Source organism: Peromyscus maniculatus, chromosome 1 (genome assembly GCF_049852395.1).
Source record: "Peromyscus maniculatus bairdii isolate BWxNUB_F1_BW_parent chromosome 1, HU_Pman_BW_mat_3.1, whole genome shotgun sequence".
NCBI lineage: Eukaryota > Metazoa > Chordata > Mammalia > Rodentia > Cricetidae > Peromyscus > Peromyscus maniculatus.
Genome location: NC_134852.1, coordinates 201,254,043 through 201,275,372, shown reverse-complemented (window position 1 = coordinate 201,275,372; position 21,330 = coordinate 201,254,043). Strand labels below are relative to the sequence as shown.

The 21,330-nt window shown below is 38.7% G+C and overlaps 1 protein-coding gene across 1 annotated transcript in view; it reads right to left on the bottom strand.

The window, feature by feature from the left end:
• Sorcs3 (sortilin related VPS10 domain containing receptor 3) overlaps window positions 1–21,330 on the bottom strand; it is a 627,324-nt gene that overhangs the window by 196,942 nt on the left and 409,052 nt on the right. The window contains exon 5 of the mRNA XM_006983301.4: window positions 18,878–18,951. Within this exon, the coding sequence (XP_006983363.1) occupies window positions 18,878–18,951 (74 nt within the window). The remainder of the gene's footprint in view (window positions 1–18,877; window positions 18,952–21,330) is intronic.

The window sequence follows — 21,330 nt, the reverse complement described above, 5'->3', positions numbered from 1 at the left end:
GACCAAACTCAACCAGGTGAAAAGCACCATACCTCATCTCAGAGGTGGTTGTGTTTGAAGCTGTAAGCCAAAAAGTTTTCCAAGGCTTAATTTGCCTTTTGTGAAACCAGGACAGAAAAGATGACTGGAGATGGTAGAAAACATATAATTACTTAGGACAGCAATAAGACAGGACAGGTATAGTAATGCTGGGTGAGTCAGTTTGTATCTCTGGGCCTCAGTTTCCTTATCTGTAAAACAAGGTGGAGGGCCCATTTCCCCAAGACTCCCAACTCTAAACACCCAGGTGCCTCTTAGAAACCATGACACCTCTTAGGTGCCTAAGGTCTCTTTTTGAGAAATGGCCGCTGGTTTCCTATGAGCATCGGGAAGGAAAGGGCCTTACTCCTCCTGCAGGCTCATCAATCATCTCCGTCCATGGGATGTTTAATACGGAGTCACTTAATTTAATAGTCATTTTGACATAAGGAATTGTTTTCTTAAAGCTAGAACTGGTTGTAAAACCTCAAGTGATCTTTTATGGCTTCCATATAATAAAAATCATTTAGCAATTAGTGATTAATGGCATACAACAGCACATTTCTCCATGACTACCTCTCAGGCTGCTGCTTCTCTCTGGTTTCACTCACTTCCCAGTTCAAAAATCTTGTCCTCAGGTGACAAGCCTCTTTACATAAGCAAGGTGGGTTTCTGAACGTAAAAGATTGTCACTTCCATCAAAAAGTGACTCAAGGGGGCCTGGCATGGTGGTGGGGATGAATGAAAGAACTTAAATAAGTACAATCTGTGGCCTGAAAGGAAGGAAAAGCAAAAACATGGGGCTTCCTTGGATGCCTACAGTGACGGCTCCAGTACGAAAAGAATGAAGTTTTGACTGGCTAAGCTTTTGTTCTTTCTAGAAGAACATTAGCCCGTGCTGGGGAGGGCATATAGACCCTGTCAGCTTGTCAGCCTCTGTCCCCTCCTGCCATTATCTTCCTGTCCATCACTCCTTTCTGCCTCTGATCTCTCATGGAGGACGTTACACACCGGTCTAGCCAACTCATCCACAAACATGAGATGATTAAAATTGACAACAAAACCTTTGAAGTAAAAAAGATCAGCCTACTATTTTCCACTTCACAAGCCAGTCCTTCTAGTTTCTAGTTTGTATAACACCACAACCCTGCAAGATAAATTACTATTGCCATCTCCATTTTATAAATGAAGAAAGAGAGGCCGTGGGTGCCCAAGCTCACCCAGCAGTACAACAATGATTCAAACCTGGACAATCAGCGGCCAACCCCATTCATTGGGCCACTACATCATTCTGCATGTCTGTGGGGGTGGGGATGGTGACAGTAATGTATTTAATGGAATTAGCAAATTGTTTAATACAATATAAGCCTTTGGTAAGTACCACAATGTGGTATATATCACCCTGTGTTCCAGGCATTCACTGCTCAGGGTTGATATGAGGGTGCATGATCAGGCTCTGAGACTTTTCTGCAGTGGATGGATGCCATTCACTCAGTAAAGTCACATTCTTCCCCTGGTGGTTTCTCACATTGTGTTGCCAGGTTGTATGGAAATACAAAGACCTAAGCCCTTAGTTCAAGGCTGGGTGTCTCTGGAGGACTACTCTAGGAATAAGCTTCCTTGGGGTCGACTGTTATACCTTCAAAAAAGCCCAGTTTTTCCTTCGATTCAGTGCTGCTCCCCTTGGCCCTCAAATATACAGTCATTCCCATGAGGCCCTCAGTAAATCCCTTGTACGTACTATTTTCTATTCCAAAGTCTATTTGCCAAAAGAACAGCACTACAGTATTCCCTCCATCCCCCAAAATACACAGAGAAAAATCCACTCAGGGAACTTTCTTCAGTGCATTCTTACACTGGAGAAAATTACACCTCAGTCCAGAGCACACTTTCCAAGAACTGTGTAAACAGCCTGCTGAGCTTGAGTCTTTGTTTAAAAATTTTATCTGTAAAGTCTATATAAATTTGTGGTCACCTTGACTTGCTACTTAATTCTCAGTAGAACACAAGTGTCTAAATTTTACCCATTGTAGGAAACAACATTCTGGGATCAGAGAAGAAACTGAACTTATTTTCTGTAAGAAGATATCCTTGGACATTTTTGATTGCAGAGCACATTTTCTAGAATTTCTTGGAGTGTTAGTTTCTCTTTCTGGAATCCATTACCCTAGGCTATAGGCCTCTGAGCTGGCCACCTGCTATTCCCAACTCCTCCTTCTGAGATTTTTTTTCCTCTTGCTATAAGAATGAATTTCTGAAAAAGGTCAGTCCTGAGCATGGTCCATGCTCACGCAGAAAACCCGTCAGTGGTCCACACCTTAATGGGAACATCTTCAGTCTGGCATTGAAAACTCCAGGGTTATTTTAATCTTTCCCCACCTTATCAGCTTACTCCATGACTTTCTCTTTCCATAGTAATTCACTGTGAACTTCCTAATAGATTGACAAGCTAATAGTTTCCTGAATGAATTACATGCAATCCCTTTCTGGGTCTCGTCTTCTTCCTTTGCCTGAAATGCCTATCACTCCCTATCACATCAGAGAACCCCAAGCACACATGGATTCTGTTCCTTGAAACTCAATCCATCTTTCAAGTCTCCTCTCAAATGCCACCTCTGCCTAACTACCATTTTAACGCTAACTTCTCTGGCTCCAATTTCTCAAGTTGTACCTTGCTCCCAAAACTGATCATCCTTTCCTCCCAAGATCTGTTCACTTGTCTCAACTTCTCTGTCCTTCCGTATCATCTCTATAGTTTTTGCTGCATAATAAATCACTCACTTATGCAGTGGTTTAAGGCAACCATTAGTGATTTTGCTGTCTATCCTATCAAAGAGCCAGCTAAGGAGTTGGCTTCTTTAGACTGAGCATGATGGGGTGCTCTGCTTCATTCCCTGAGTGAAGAAGAGCTTGACCTTTACAATGGTAAAAGCTTAATTATGCTCCATGGGTTTACTACAGAGCCTCCAACAAGGCAGCCACAGCTACAATGGTCTAGACAAAAGAAACATGCTCGACTCTCACATTTACTGAACTTATCCAAAGAAAGTCACATGGATGAATCTTAATCAAATGAATCCTGAGGGATAAAGGAAGTTATTGTTCAATTTTCTTAATTCTTACTCTTTGAGGGGCCTGCCACCCAGCTCCCAAATAAATACACTTTTTATCTACTCTTTACTCTTTGGGGGACCTGCTACCCAGCTCCCAAATAACCACAGAAAGACTTATTCTTTCTTATGAATGCTCAGCCTTAGTTTGGCTTATTTCTAGCCAGCTTTTCTTAAATTATCCCATCTATCTTTTGCCTCTGGGCTTTTACCTTTCTCTATTCTATATTACTTTCTTTCCTTTCTACTCTGTGACTGGCTGCGTGGCTGGGTAGCTGGCACCTGGTGTCCTCTTTCCTTCTCCTCTTGATCCTCATGTTCTTCTCCTCTATTTATTATCTCTGCCTGCCAGCCCCACCTATTTCTCTCTCCTGCCTGGCTACTGGCCACTCAGCTCTTTATTAGACCAATCACATGTTTTAGACAGGCAAAGTAACACAGCTTTATAAGAGTTAAACAAATGCAACATGAAAGAATGCAACACATCTTTCCAAAATTAAACAAATATTCCACACCATAAATGAATGTAACACATCTTTTACTAATATTCCACAACAGGAAGTGACTATTGTACACAAGGGGAAGACATCATAAAGTTACATGGCAATGGATTGGATAACTTCAAAATGAGTTGGAGACTGGAGCATCAAACCATCTACAAGATCTTTTTTCTTATATTTCTTTATATGTATGCACTTTTCAGGGTGGGAGCTCAAAACTGCTTCTTAAATTGAATACCTTGGTAACTACATCTAAACATCAGGATGAAATCAATAACCTTATTCATGCCATGGGGTTCAAAACAACTACAGATTTTCTTTTAATAATGACTTACATTTTTATTGATGCAAGACATTTTAATAATCCTCTGAAACTTTCAGTGCACACTTATATATGTTATCTCATTTGGCAGGAGTATATGCAATTTTTTTAAATTGCCTGGAGGTGAGAATGTCTTTATTGGCTTGGGGAAAAAATCTTTCACTATAGATTTCAGGAGCTTCCAGAAAGACAGGGATAGTCATGGTGAACTGGTCTGACTAGGTAAGCAGGAATACCTGACAGATCTGTCTTCCTGGCTTTCAAAATGACCTTCTAGCCAACTTCTCTGGCTGTCCAAATTAAATCTGCTAAGGAATGGGACCTGAATTCCTGAAGCCCATTGTCTAATCATCGAGAATTGGAATTTCTGTGTAGGACTCAATAATCTGCACTTCCATAGGCAGTTCTGGTCAATATGCTGCAGGTTCTCCTTTGAATACACCATTGATAAACAAGGTAGTTTGTGGTGATATTTTATTTGTGCTGAAATGTGATTTTTATTTGCATGTTAATAAATAAAGTTTGCCTGGAGATCAGAGGTCATAGCAAGCCATAAAACAGAAGTCAGGTGGTGGTAGCACATGCCCTTAATCCAATCACATGGCAGGCAGAGTCTGTGTGGTCAAGGACACAGCCAAGTGTGGTGACACATGCCTTTAATCCCAGTACCAACCATAGAGACCTGGAGGTCTGTATAGACAGGCAGTGATGAAGAAGTGATGTGGCTGGGCTTAGAGCCAATGAGAAGGTAGAACAGGAAGGCAATGAAAGCACAGGTTAGACAGGAAGAAGCTCTCTCTTGAGAAGCTATGGTGTGCTGGTAAGTTAAGGCTAGTCAGTGGCTCTTCACTATTTCTCTGATCTCTTCAGTTATTACCCCTGTATTTGGCTATTTGTTTCTTATTTAATATGACTGTTTAGAATTTCGTCTACAGTAGTTGGTGACTGTTGAAGGGATAGAAGAGATTTCTACCACCACGACCTGACACAAGATCAACAACCAGAATGCAAAGGATAAGAGACTCTCAGGGTGAGAGCAGAGGACTGGGCATCTGAGAGATTCTAACCTGGCCTGGGAAGCTTACAAACAGGGCTTCAGAAAGCCAGAGGAATCTTTGAGTTTCCAAGGGACATAAATGGAATGAGAAGAAACAGAAACTTTGGCTCTTAATCAACTGTTCTTTTTGCTAACACTTGGGGGCCATGGATTTGAGTTGCTAATTTGAGTTCCTCTAAGTTGTGGGAAAATCCTAATAAGTACAATATGTTGAAATCAAAATAAAAGAATCCAAAAAGAAAGAAGAAAATGTTTCTTCCCATTGATAAAATGCATATTTTCAGTCTCTTCTAGAGGAGGACAGTAGAGAGGCATAACTCCAATCTTTTGCTCAATAGTTATCCATCCATTTCTACCAGGTCTGCATTCAGAGACTCAATCAACTACAGACTGATAATATGCAGGGGAAAACTGCCTCTATATTGATTAAATATTAGTTTTATTATCATTATTCTCTAAAGCCATATAGTGCAATGATTTACATAGTATTTATATTATCCTAGATATTAGAATTAATGTAGAAATTATTTAAAATATTAGGAAAGATGTTATAGGTAAGCACCATGATATTTTACATATAAGATCATTAGATCCGTGGGTTCTGAGGAACAATTGTATTTCATTGTTACTTCTTTAAATGACACTTATCAAAAGATGATAGCAATATTAAGAGATGTATGAATTAGCATCTCTCATTTCCCAGCACTACTTGAAAAAGTTCATGGTCATCCCACTTAAAACCCAGCATCTTAGGTCTACTCTTTAGCAATTACTGCATATGTTAGTGCCTTTTTATAGATCACACTGGTTACAGGCCTGACCTTTTCAATGTTTCTATTTCTATGTGTCTATCTAAACTGCTGAGTGGGCAGAGCAAGGACCCCTGGGGGATTATGCTCTCTCCCTTCTCTCTGCCTCCATTGTAACAGCGCTGCACAAATTACTTGACAGCTCTCTGCAATCCTGTTAAGTTAAAGGTTGGAGAATGCTTGGCTATGACAGGACTCATCAGCAGGGAGATGGAAGAGACAGGAAAGGTCCTTAATCTATCATTCATGTTGTTTTCTAAATATGAAAGATGAGGATGAGATGCCCAGAGGTAAAGAGTATTTCCTAGTTTGGGGAGCAATAATGTGGGCTTCTTCTTCACAAAGATAAACAACATGGCAAAAATTTTAGGTTACTAGATTCACAAATACACAAATACTTATAGAGGGAGAAAAGCATTGTGATTGAAAAGCAGTATGCTGATGGAAGAAAATGTGTAACTGTCTGAGGGAACCTCCTGATTCAAGAGTCCATTTCTGAACAAGACAAACTAGGACTGCTGAACAATCATCGTGCTATGTACCACCATTCCCACCTCCACAGCCTCTCATCTTCTCCTGCCTTAGCCTTACTGATTAAAGCTCAATATTCCCAAATCATGTCCATGTTAGTATGGACAGGTGGTCTTGCCAGATCACAGTAGTCCGTTGATAGAGCTATGAGTCTCAGGTGCTGGCCTTACATCATCCTCATAGTGAACTGGGTCTGGCAAAAACTTATACCCTCCAAGTGGAACTAGACATTTGAGAGTGGTGTAAGGAGCATGGAGGAGAGAATGTGAAGAGTGTCCCACCCATATGTACCTTCCACAGAATGAAAAACCCCCAATGAAAATGCATATATTTTCGAAACTTTTTATATGCTTCTTCTTATATACCTCTTTTATTAGTTCTTTGTGAATTTCATACAGTATATTTTGATATTCCTCACCCCTCCTCTTCAACTCCTCCCAGACACCCCCACTTCACCTGCTTCTTTAATGAATAGTCTTCTGACTTTAAAAGAAATTTTATGCTGGAGTGTGGTGTATAAAACAAATTAAGAATTTGAGTAGTTCTGGCTGGAGAAAAAAATGGGGCTAAGGACATATTCACTGCGTACCCCACAGGCTTCTCTGAACCTCATGTTGTCTCAGGAACAATTTATCAGACCCTGGAGAGAGCTTCCAAGAGCACTGGTGGAGAAATCATTAGAGCAGATAATCTCCCAGGGTCCTCTCCACCCCAAATTCTACATAATCCTTCCATAAAAATAGGAATGTATCATCAATTCAGTGAACTATTTTGCCACCACCCAAATCATGTTCATGAATACCATGCATGCATAAAACTGTTTAGGTTTAAGTGCAACTTTTAAAAAAGACATAATAATGATGCACTCTAACTATAATTTTCAGAGAATTTATTTTCAGGTGTACAAAACTAGAAGACAAAATAATTAAAGTGCTGTGTTAAAATGATTGTCTTTAATAAAATTCTTTAATGTTAGTGTATCAGTATGGACAAAAATGTATCCTTTTTAGTAAATATGCATGAGCTGTATTTTTTAAATTTATCATTTATTTCTTTTAACAATGTGTGTGAGAGAGATACAGAGAGAGACACAGAGACAGATACAGAGATGGAGAGACAGAGATAGACAAGGACAGGGAAAGGGGATTGCAGAATTCCCACTTCCCATCTTGCCTTAAGAGTTCTGTGATGACAGGGATGTATCCAGTTTTATGTGAGTTCTAGAGATCAGAAATTACACCCTCATGCTTGTATTCTAAGTGTTTTACCCACTGAATCACCTGCCCAACCTGAACTGAATACCTATAAGATTACAATTGTATAACACATTTATGGAGAATGAAACTTGGGGTCAGAATGTCTTAGAATATTAACATCTATCATAAGGGGAAAAAAATCCAGCAACTTCCACTGACAGAGTTTCACACAGAAAACACATGTGTTCATCCCCAGCAAGAGCCAAATACTAATATATCTTCATAAAACATGAATAGCATGCCACTCCTCTGCACCAGAGATGAATGTTCTCCATTAACCAGGGAAACAAGTCCATAGCATTCTCTAGCATTTGAGACACAGCACAATCTATATTTGGTCTACTTCCTCGGCTTTATTTTTCAACATCCCTCAACATTAACTCTTTGTTCCCTAACAAATTGATTCTCTAAGTTGGAGTTGGGAGAGAACAAAATCCCTTTCCTTTTGGAGAATATCTGGCAATGTCTTCAGGCATGATAAGGTTGTCATAATGATAAGGTTGTCATAAGTAGGGGATCTGGCTAAGTATATTTAATGCATAAGACAATTATCATTTCAAACTCTTCTAAGCACAGAAGGTAAGAAGTCCTGTGTTGGTGAGTCTACAAACTGTTCTCTCCAGTAGCCACTTTCCTGGTCTCAGCAACAAATAATCTGAAAGAAATAACTTTAGGGATTTATGAAATTAATTTGGCTCATGGTGTCAGGGAATATCAGTCCATGAAGTCAGGGTATGTATGACATTAGTCAGCTGCATCCCTGGTGGTTAGAGCTGGGAATGTGAAACATGGCTTATTTGTGTCTCAAAACAGATCACAAATCAGAAAGCTCAAGCTAGAACCAGAGAAGGTTATTATCAATATCTATTCCCCAAAACCCAGTTCTACTAGTTAGATCATAGTCCCCAAAGTTCCACAGCCCCCCAAAATAGCATTATCAGCTACAGACCAGTTGTTCAAACACAAAAGTCTATGGGGAACACTTCACATTCAAATAACATTCTACAAACATACCTCACCTTTGTTTCAATGTACTCATGTTCTTACTGAAGAATCTAACACATTGTTCAGGGCTTTTCAGTTCTATCTCCCCCAAGCTGCCCTTGCTTGCCATACCAGGCTAACCCGAATCTCTCATCCCCTGAGTAATCTTAATGGTTTCGTTTATACTCTTTTGTGTTCCATAGGTCGGAAACCACCCCTTGTCAATCTTTAAGGTTCTTTCCATTTGCTAAAGCACGGATGATCTGACACACAACCCTCAGCTTGCAGCCTTTTGAATTTTATTACAAGCCAAAAGTGTTTCCCTCAGAAAATAGTAGTTATACAAGTAAAATTATAAGTTGTGTGCTGATTACTGGAAAAACCAGATCCAAAATATTGGACCATATGATCTGAAAGTGAAATAAAATGCCTATGTGGATGAACCTAATTTACATAGTTTCAAAGATATTCTTAAAGTCACTAACTAAACAGTTAATGAGAACAATAATTATTTCTTTGACTTATCCTCTTATAATTTGTTATTTTGTCATTAATTTTATTATTAATTCTTGTTAGACACATATATTCACATACATGTGTGAACATGCCTACAGCAATTAATGAAAAAAGAGACCATGAATTTGAAAGATAACAAGAAGGGGGCACATGAGAAAGTTTTGGGGGAAAATGGAGAGAGAAGTAATCTAATTATATTATAATCTTAAAAAACAAAATAAATATTTAAAAATCTTTTGATTACAAGAATATAACCTTTCTTTTTGAATTTTCCAATTAACAACCAAATTATAATCAGATTTTTACTTCAAAATGGAAATATTTTATCCCTTCACACAAGAAAAAGAATTAGGGTTCTATTCTTATATTGTTAGGATTTGTGGGAAAGACCTGCCAAACAGAAACTGTGTTCATCATAAACAGGAACCAAATGCAGCATAGTTTGGTCTCAGAGCACAAGTGAAAAAGTGTTGCCATCTTCAAAAGTCTGATCTCTGGCAATAGTTTCCCCTGCAAAAAACTATCAGAGGAAAATGGCCTAATGTATGAGCACATAATTAATTGGGAAAATGTTGCTTAGACTTTATTTTACTTAACAAAATTAAAAGGCTATAATTTGTTAAAATATACATTAATATGACCATTTATTAAAATATTGCATGATCATAGGATGAAATACTTTATGGTAAGTAGAAGCTTTCCAAACCACAATACAGAAGATGGCTCAGCCCATTTATGTCATGTATTATCTATCATATATTACTATATTTATACTATTTAACAACCCAGTATTACATTTAAAAATAACACCAATTAATATTTTTAAGGTCACAGGCCAAAGCACAATCTAAAAGTAAAGAAATGGGAGACATTTTGATGGGAGAAATGAAAAGATTTGAGAACATGACCTTTTCAAGTAAAAAAATATGTTTAAAATCATAAAATAATTAATAACTGAAGGATAAATTCAGGAAAAAAGTGAAAAAGCAGGAGAGACCATACATTGAAAGAACCCATGTTAAAGAAAGAGCTATAACAGATGGTCACATCGAAAAATACAACAGATAATAAATACATGAAAATATGCATAAACTCACCAGTCTGAGAGGAAATGCAAAGTAAAACAAAGAGAATCCATTTTTTGCATATTAAATTTAATTACTTTAAAATTAATTTATATGAGAAGTAATTGTAAGGTAAAGGGGCCAGCAGAAGAAACCTACCCTGACCCTGAACCCCCAGAGCCAGTAAAATAAACACACTTTAGCCCTGAAACCAGAACTAAAGAAACACATCCTGACCCTGAAACCAGAGCCAATCTGCCCTTGACCAACTATTCACAAAACCAACCAATCCCTGAGCAGGAAAACCAACCAATCCCTGAAATCTAGCCAATTTGAGTCTGCCCAAGATCAAGGAGATCCCACCCTTAAAATCTTCTCCCTGGCAAAACTCCACCCCTAAGAAACCCTATATAAGTGCTGTGCCTGTTCAATTGGCTGCTGCCTATTTCCACCATGGAGAGGCAGCCACCCTTCTGATTCCTCCCTCCCAATGAATCTATTGAGTGAGGTTTGGGTGATGACCTTCTTTTGCCGGAATGGAATGGAGCAGAGCAGAGAAGAGCAGAGTGGAACTTGAACACTTCACTGGGGAAACCTTCCCCTAGAGGAGCTGAGTTGTGACATTGGGGAACCTTTCCTTGAAGCAGGACTGTGTGTTGCTAAGCTTAAGGTGACTTTGTGGTACTCATTGGCTCCCGACTGCCAGGATCCCTTCCTATCCAAGCTGCAATGCTTACAGTAATAAAATGGTGTTTTCGTTAGAGTAAAAACTGGCCCAAATTTCCTGTAGAAGCATTTGGCATACTAATATTTGTCTATATTGTTTTAATAATCCATCATGAAAAATTATAATAAATGCTAAGATAATTACTTTGAGGTTTTCAAAACATTATAATGATTTCTTTAAGGGTAAAACTGCAGAAGCAAGATCAATATAATGACAAAGAATTCTTAAATTATTATATAGCCATCAATTAAATACAATGCAAGTTTTGAGTTATGTTTAGGAAGAGCAGAGGACTGTACAGAAAAAATATTCAATTTTACTCTAACAAGATATAAAATTCTATAAACAGCATTATCACAACTCTGGAAAAATTAAATATACATTAAAATTTATATTACAGTGTAGGAGGAGAGGATTGGGAGAAATACATGATTTTTTTCCTAAGTATTTGTGGGACAGTGAAATTAAAGGTAGTCTTTTCTTTCCTACTGTTCCCTGAATGTCTACAAAAGCTTTTTTATGTCTACAACCAGAAAAAATAGATTTCACTAGAATGGTTTATTTGTGTCTTTTAAAAATGTATGTACCTAGTTCTGGCACTTCCTCTTCATCTTCTACATGCCATAGCCATTCCTGCTGCAGGAATTTTCTTGATGGATCTTCCCATAGAATTCCCTCATTCCTTTCTGAGTTCTTTCCTGCTCTATACCTCATTGTGGACTGAATTGTGTCACCAAAATCCATATGTTGAAGCCCTGTCCCCTGAGGTGATTGGATTTGTAGATGGGGCTTGAAGGGGTAATCATATCTGGAGGATGATCCCCTTAAGGTGCAATGAGTTCGCTTAGAAAAAGAGCTACCGCTTCACACTCTCCCCATTATCTGAAGAAACTTAGAGAAGATGGTTCTCTATAAGCTAGGGGAGTGTCCATATTGATACTCTGTAACAGACTTCAGCTTCTAGAATTATAAAAGAAAAATAAAGTATGTTTGCTGTTTAAGACTCACAGTCTATACTATGTTGTTAGGATTGCCTTACTAATGCATGACCCCAGACCAAGTGGGATTAAACACTCAGATTTCCTTAATGAGGAGAGGGTAGTTTCCCCTATCTACAACCTGGTAAAGAGTCTGCAGAGTAAACAGTCCCCATACCTTTGGTTTGTTATAGTGTGATTGAGATGCTCAGTTCCACATCTTCCTCTCCTTCCTATAAGTTCCTCCTGGACCTGCTCCCTGCTCATGAAACTGCTGAACAATTCATCCCCATCATTGTTTTCAGCTTCTCCATGTAGGCTGCAAGCACTGCACAAGCATATGACTCCAGGAAAATTACAGTCTTCGAAGTCGTTGCTCTATGTGGGGCTTTTCTGTTCTATTCCTCGGCGTACTAGCTGACTACAATGCATATCTTTCGAGCACTGCATTTTGCTCAGTTCTTCTACAGCCAAGATTCAAGCAGCCACACAGCATGGGTGGCCTCCATCAGCAAAGCAAGAACTGGCTTCTGCTTGCAAGCTGAGCTTTCATATCTCCCTTTCTGACCTTGCATGTATTATTTTGAATATAACGTATTTTTAAATTGTGGCACCATTTTAAATATGTAAGGGAGAGCTGAATTAAATATTATTTGTGGCATACCCTGCTTTGCAAAGGGCCTCTAAATCTGATCCCTTATATCAGGTCGATGCCTAAATCCCATTACTTGAGATTGCAAATGACTGTGCTTGCAAAATCGTGGATGCACATTTGGAGACAGCATCAAAAATTCAGCCTATAATGTTAACTTTGTTTGAAAAGATCTTGATTTTCCAGGAAACAATCTCAAGGCATTCTGCCCATTCCTTAACTCTGTCTCTATTGGGGATAATGCATTAATAGCTTAAGAATGACTCGACAGCTGGTTCTTCAGAAATCATAATCTACACTCAAAATGAGTCCTTAGCTGAATAGAGGCTGTTTCTGAAGCAAGATATAGGCTATATTCTAGAGCAGTAGCTCTCAACCTTTCTAATGTTGTGACACTTTAATACAGTTACTCATGTTGGGGTGACCATATAATTATTACACTGCTACTTCATAACTGTAATTTTGCTACTGTTATGAATCATAATGTAAATATCTGATATTTGACCCACTGCTCTAGAACAATGAGGTCAGCAGACTTTACATGCAGTTGATAGGTCTAAGCATTCATTCCAGCCACATTACTTTAAGGCATTTATTTCCTATTTTCACTTCCTAATTCTCTTACATTTTTCACACCACAGCTGTCATGTGACTAAGATAGGTATCTGGAACATGGATAAATGAGATTCTTGTGCCTTAACCGAAAATAGTACTTTTCTGAATGAGTATATTTGCATATGGCTCCATATATGTGTGTGTGTGTGTGTGTGTGTGTGTGTGTGTGTGTTATATACAATCAAAAATATCAGTGAAATTCAATTATGCTGTCAAATGCAAAATAATAGAAGATAGATGACAGGCTTATAGTTAAGTGAGTCCTATTCAGATTGAGGACATAGTTCTCAAGTCTGAACTAAACTTCAAACTTCACAGAGTCTGAGATTCGGGTAATCAGAACACCCACACATAGTGATGTTTCTATATGGGAAGACCAGAGCCAAAGGGTTGGCCAAGTGCAACATCTGAGTTTAATATCAAAGAGGATATAATGCTAGACACAAGTAGTATATGGGCATAGGACAGTATATGTGAACAGAAGTCTAAGTTTATACCCTAAAATATACACTCAAAAAGTTATTGTTTAGCTATTTGTGTGCAGCAAATCACCACCAAAGTTAGGGTCTAAAACCAAAATAAATATTAAGCTGACTGTTCTGTGGGTCGGGTTTGGGGAACCATGCACAAAGTGCCTCTCATGAGTGTCTCTCAAAGTATTAGCCAGGATTTCTGTCTCATATGAAGGCTTGGCTGGTGAGGTATCTACTTCCAAGCTCATTCTCAGTTCTGAGAGTAGCATTCAGTTTCTAGCTAGCACTAAAATATTCAGCTGACAGCCTGGTTCCTTACTAACTGGGGAACATCCCTCAGTTCCTTGGCATACAGCCCTCCTCAGAGTACAAAATAAGATCATGACTTGCTCTGAGCAAGTAGACATGAGGATCCACTCAAGATGAAACTCACTTCTTCTTATAATCTAATCTCCATGGAGAAGCCTCATCACCTTTGCCACACTGTTCACTAGAGAGTCATTAAATCTAGCATGTACTATGAACATGGGTGGGGGAAGGACAGAGTACCAGAAGGCAGAAATCACTGCATGGAGGCATACTGAAGGCTATGTGCCACGAGGAGGAAGGAATCAGCTGTACATGAGCTCATGTTGTCATATGACATAGGTTGGAATGGAAAGAAAACAAAAACAAATACACAGAAATAAAACCTATGTGATGTCAGTAAGATTAGAATGGCAAGAGCTTTACAATACTAGAAAAATATATATTTTTTCCATATCACTGCTTCCTCCATTAAAGAATACTTCGCTAGGGCCTGTTTTGATTTCCTCTTCTTCCCACTGTCCCTGGTGGTCTTTCAGAAAGAGGTGAGTAGTAGAGGACAATATAGAACACACTATAGACGTGGATTCCAGCACAACTCTCCTTACACACCAACCACCCTTGAGCCCGCATTCAGGCACCAGAACAGACCTAACGGCAATCTTTGAGATGCCCTATCTTTGCATCCCATGACATGCATTATCTAAAATGTCTACATCAGCTGACATCTTAAAGGACTTAATTCTCAAGACCAGTCCATGTTATAATCCAAATACTCTTAGAAAAATATAGCAGAGTTGAAGTCCCTGTCATCTCAGGGTATAATTATTTGTTGGAATTTTTTCTTATACTGACAACAAAGAATGTCTTGTCATTTCTGGAGACAGAATAATAAAAGGAGTTGTATAGAGGGCACACTGGAGACATTCTTTTTAATCATTTTACAAGATGATACACAGAGATCCTATTGGAAAGCAGAGGCACTTTAAGGGCAGTCTAGATACACAGAGAACATAAGAAAGCTAGTAGCACTTGTGTGATCTCATTGAAAAAGATGCCCACAGAGGGTGAACACCCAGGGAAAGTGCAGGACCAGAGAGACGAAGCTGCAAACCACAAGGGTTCCCACTGGATGCAGAGAAAACAAAACAAAAGAAAAACAATCCTCCTACTGCAGAATGTGCCTACTTGTTCAGTATCTTCCCTAGGAATCACTCAAAGGTCCAGTGGAATTATACAACAGAAAAGGAAAACCTAACAGGCAAGCTTTCCATTGACTGTAACTGCCCACAGAGGCTAAGAAGAGCAGAAAGGTAACATTAAGATACTTCTTCTCATGTGCTCTTGCAAATTCCCATTTCTGGAGCACCTGAGTTGATGAAGAGTACCCGATGACCCGGTATTAAGTGAAGGAAATGATTACCAGTAAACAAGGAGCTTTTGAGTCAGTTGCCTCTCTTCCTGAAGCATGACAGATGGCTAGGTCATCCTACCTCAAAAGATTCCTAGATGACCTCTTTTGATAAGGCTAGATAATCTGTTTTTATTAAGGAGGCCTTTATTATGGGTGCTAACAAATATTATACCTCATGCCGTGCCCTATTCTGCCACCATTGAGGGCTCAGCTAATGAGAGAACTCACAAAGCACTTCCTCAGCCATTCCAATGATCACCACTGTAGCACTTTTGGTAGAAATCACCTCTGGAACCAATGTGCATCCCATTGCCCCCAAATTTCTAAGTTTCATCAGTAGAAGGTGGCATGAGTAAAGCTGACATTTATGAATCTCTACCCCTCAGATATTTGCAAATGTCCAAACTATAAAAAGCAACCTTTGGGGAATATTTCTTATTAATCATACAATCACCCTGTGTCTAAAAGCTACAAATTAAAAGTCTCCTTGACTTTTATTTTGATAACTGCCTTTAACATGTTTCTTCCCACCAATGTGCCCTACCACCCTCAATACTGCACATAAAGTCTCTCTCCTAAAGCAGCTTTAGAACATTTCCTTGTTTGGTTTTATATTCATCACTTCATAAGAATGTTAATGAAGAGTGGTGAAAATAATATCAGACTTGTCGTAGGGATCCTGGGCTGTAAATAGATCCATTGAGCTGTGGTCAAATGCCCATGGCCACACAGCCCCATCATACATGGAATTCACATTTATGCACCAGCAAAACAGTAAATGACTTATGGGTTGAAAGACTGATAATAAATACAGTACTTAAAGGACTGACTAGTCTTAAGGGTGGAGTACTTAGAGACTCTAGTGCACATATTAAATATCTGAAGGACAAATCTGAAACTGTCAAGTGTCCCCATTTAAGATGAATTGATAAGTGGTCTTATTAATAAAAAACCTGGAGCTAGATATTGAGGTTAAACCTGAGAGATCAGAGGAATAGGACAAGTTACAACCAACCTCAGGCCTTACCAACCCTCAGCCTCCAAAAAGACCTATTCCTGTATGCCCACGCCTATATGCCTTTCTGTCCCTGCCATCTCATTTCCTCTCTCCACCCAGCTACATCACTTCCTCTTTCTGCACAGCTCTGTCACTTCCTGTCCGTCTGTACAGACCTCCAGACCTTTATGGTTAACTAGTGTTGGAATTAAAGGCATGTGCTATCACACCTGGCTCTGTTTCCAGTGTGGCCTTGAACTCACAGAGATCTGGATGGATCTCCACCTGCTGAATGCTAAGATTAAAGGTATGTGCTACCATTACCTGACTTCTATGTTTAATATAGTGGCTGGCTTTTTCCTGATCCTCAGATAAGCTTTATCAGGGTACACAGATAAAATATCACCACATCCTCATGTTAAAATCTTGCCCTTCCAGTGACCTTATGCAACAGCAAAACAAACACTCAATTACATGTGTGTAGAAAACATGAGTTAAATTAAGTAATGAAGGCCAAAGTTTTCTTTTCATCCAGAGAAATACACACTGAATTTTCACAGAGAGGTAGGAGATATGCTTACTATGTACATCAACCATGTGCCTTCAACACAAGTGGTTAAAAGCCTTAGATAACCTTGGATTCTGTCTTTGGTGAAAAAAAACAGACAGAAAGCTATGAGCTCTTCCTCCATGACTCCTATGATACCTAAAAGAATAATCACAGCAATTACACATCAGAAAGAAGAGAAGTGATAATTATAAAAATGAAACGCTCAGCTATCACTTGGCTAGCCGGCACGGGCACTAACTTTTATATTTCCCCATGGGGGCATATATGAAAGAAGCACAGAGTGGAGGAGAGAGGAATGCAATTATCAGGACCTCGGGATTTATTCTGTCTGCTCCACAAAAGACAGGAGTGGAGGGGCAGCAGCTGGAACAGTCCCCTCTGGCTCTTTGCAAAAGAAAGGAAAACATTGTTCTCTGTCCACTCGCTTCCATTCTGCAAGGATGCCATGGATCATGCTTTCTGCTCTGCTTCCTCTCTCCTTGGCCAACTGCCTCACAATCTCAAGTTTATTCTAAAAACAGCAGAGGGATTTTATTTTTCCCATTTCTTGAATAATGGCATTCTGAGAAATTGGTCCATTTCAGCTGAGCAAAGGTACACTATACTGCTAGAGTATCAGAGGAACAAATATTTCCTTTTTCTGTCTTAGTCTACTGCAAAAGATTAATAGTTCCAAAGACAGACCAAATAATAGTATAATAAGAGTTACAGATGAAATAACACTCGGTCTGCAAGAGGCAAAAATAGTAAGGATAGGTTAGGTGTTGAGTAAAGAGCAATTCAATTTTCTCTTCAGCTCCACTGAACCAGGCACAGTAGGACTTGGTGAGTTGCTATCGTATGCATGGGCAATTATTATTTTTAATTCTAGACATAGCTTTGTGGATAAAAGGAGGAGCTATTTGTTTGCAGGGGTGCTGGTGACTCTTCATGTGTCCAAGGCAGTTGTCAGCACCATCATCACCATCTCCAACTTATACAGATATTGTAGGGCATAAATGATAACCATGTATCTTTTTAAGGGAAATTAGAATAAGATTTTTGAAATAAGTTGTGAATAGGTAGTACTTTCAAGTGATTTAACTTTGTTTTTTATTTTTTAATTAAGCATATGATTTAATGTATTATATATATATATGTTGCTCTAGGCTTTCTCATTCCTATTTCTTTATCTATTATTTCCGCTGAAGTAAGCAAGATCGAAGAACTTCACAATTATAGGAAAGTGTATAAGACAAATGAATACTGAATTTGCTTTAATATGGTAAAATAGTATCCATGATTAAAAGAACATTAGTTAATAAAAACACTTTCTGATTAGAAGGAAGGGCTAATTTTCTGTTCAAAACATGAATTCACTTACAGAGACATTTTACAATGTATGCTCTATGGAGAGAGTTCTAAAGTACTTAACAGCAGTGGCATAAGAAACAGACTATACTGACTTTAGGTCATCATGCTGCTTCAGTCAGAGTTTCTTCAGTCTTCCCTATCCTAACATGGGTCACAAGTCTGGAAATATAGCATTGGATAGTTGTGACCTAAACTTACTTGACCATAGAAATGCCTATGAAGAGAGGTGAATTTGATAGAAATATTGTTTTTTTACCAGACATCTTTGGGAAACAGTGTTTTGCAGCACAGGTCCATAAAACATGAAAATTTCCAAAATGAGGAGAGCTTGGTGTCCAACCAAGAGCACCTGGTCATGAGCTTTCTCTAGCTCAGTGCTTTGCAAAGTCAATGAACAAAAGAACAGCCAAGGAATTGTGTTCCAATTCCATAAATACTGACAGGGCCTCAGATTCTGTGCTTCTAACAAGTTAATGCTGCTGGTCCATAAACTTCTCTGTGACCAGAAAAGAGCTCAGAGGCATTTGTCCTCTAGAGTGGGAGGTGCCCAGAATTTCTTGGGCCACTCTTGTTTATCATTCTTTTTCTTTATTCAAAGAGTGCTGAGTATACAAAAGATGCTTACCAATAAAATCTGTTGGGTGTGATGCGCTCGTGAACGAGTTGCCATCGTCTTCCAAAGTCCATGGAGCTATAAAGCTGAAAAACAGAGAAGCAAGGAATAAATTGAGTAAGTCAGGGGCCAAAAGTGCACATGAGCACAGGTGTCCCCCCCCCGTTCCATCACAGGTGCCCCCCATCCAATTCCAACAGCAGAGTATCAGCACATCCAAGTAGACATGCAGTTAAACTCAGATAAAAATGAAAGAATATTATTGTGGCTTGTTTATCATGATGTGTTCTTGCTCTATTTGTTGTTAATTGACTGATGCTTTTGATCTGAGTATGAATATTTTTCTTATGTCCATCACAGTCACTTTGTAGCTAAAACATTCAAGGCAATTCATAATTTTTTGCTTTAAATCTATTGATTGACCGTTATATGAGGATTCACCCTGAAGAATGTAGTGACAAGGAACAGGCAGATTCTGCTCTCTTAGGGGAAAGGCTCATGTATGTAAAAATGTTCATCAGCTGATATCTAAGCAAATAGTATGTTGAACATGTTGTAATCTTTGACTTCTTTATGATTTTGACATAACATAGGTAAGATGAAATGGAACTCTTTAATTGCCAGCAGAAATGCCAAGATGATGAAAACCGCATGCTTTGGCAGGATAGCAAGAATAAACCTATCTTAGAAAATTGCCCTCATCCAAGCAAGGCCTCTTCCAGAAAATAGATAGATAGATAGATAGATAGATAGATAGATAGATAGATAGATAGATAGATAGATAAGTCAATAAAACTCTGTGACAATTTCAGCCTATACATTTCTTCTTTATCATCTCTTATTTTTACTTGGCACTTATTATAAGGTAAACAGATGATATCTTTCAGATTTGCCTATTTTAGTTATATTTGTATGCCTTGATTACATACAAAATGTCTGTGTAATATCCATTGCATTAACAATAACTTAAAAACAGAAATAGGCCACAGTATATAGCAACTTATGGAAGAAAACAAAAATGTAGATGCTCTCCAGGGCTTTGAAAAAATTCATAAAGAATCTCATGCTTGACTACTGTAGTCAGATTCCATATCCATTTGTTTTATCGGTGTAAACTCACTCTGTATAACATACCAAGGATGAGCAATAGTCTATAAGATCTCACCATGAGTTACTTTCGATCAAATAAGGGAATTAAATACAGAAATGAATTTAAATGACAATGAATAATGACAGTGGTAGTATGAATAATTCTACCATGTTGTGAGTTCAAATACACCTGACCCATACAGCTTAAATGACAGGTAGTGATTAGCAACTCCAACCCCTGCTCACCACCATCCTCTGATCAATCAAAACAGACATGATCATCCCATGCATGATTCCACTAGTACACTTACTATCTGCCTCATGCTAGTAATGGTTGGTGTGCTTCTCCTTCTGAAAAGCAGTGTGTCATAAGGGCAGAGCTTATATGCTTCAGTCACTTGTGTGTGAGAGAGAGTGGTTTTAGGCTGCCTGACACTTAAGACCTGAGCCCTATTTTCTGAAAATCAACCTTGGAGAGGTTGAGTTTGGGTTGAAAGATCCAGAACTTAAATTTTCCAATGACCAGCACAACTCCTCTTCTAAGAATTTGGTATCTAGTCTGTCATAATAGTTGTATTTGGAGAAGGGTACACACAAAATTTTATTGATGGAGAAATCAGAAGAAACCAGCAGTGAAGAGGGTGGCCCTTAATGTACAGGAATAGGAGCACATGCAGTCAGATCCCCAAATAGCATCCCCACTAGCTCTCATCTGAAGGGTTATGCTCCCCAGAACCTCACTATCAGGTCATATGGCCATGCTTCAATTATGATAATCTAAAAATCTTTATGGTATTTAAAACGATTTTGGCCAATTTATGTTTTATTAGCCTGATATTGATTCAACAGTGGCACCATGAAAAAATATAATTTTCTACTGATGGAATTAGTTATTTCCATAAAGCTATACAGACATATAGACATAGAGTTGATACTACTGATATGTACTTTCATTGTGAAAACACCATATAAGATAGTCATGGTATATTCTATCAGTTTCATCCTGTATCTGAAGGTATCAAATTTTGATGCCAAAGGTTACTGAAGCAATCATACACAAAATCAGGATGTCTCTCCTAATTCAACTGATCTCGTCTCTGCCATCCCACACCAACTCTACAGTAGTTCTCACAGTATTTATGCAAACTGTGCTCTCCCTCCATGACTAAGTACTAATTCCTGTATGGTGGGTAACTGTTCTGTCTATGACCTTGAAGTACCACCTCTGGAGATGAAGCAGGTAACTGCTCCGCCTGCCTATGACCTTGAAGTACATGCCCCTGGGTACCCTTAAGACCTGAGATGCACTTACCCACTGCTCTCTCTCCCTCCTGGGTTTAGATGCTGAGACAGACCAGATGGAAGAACAGTGTGGA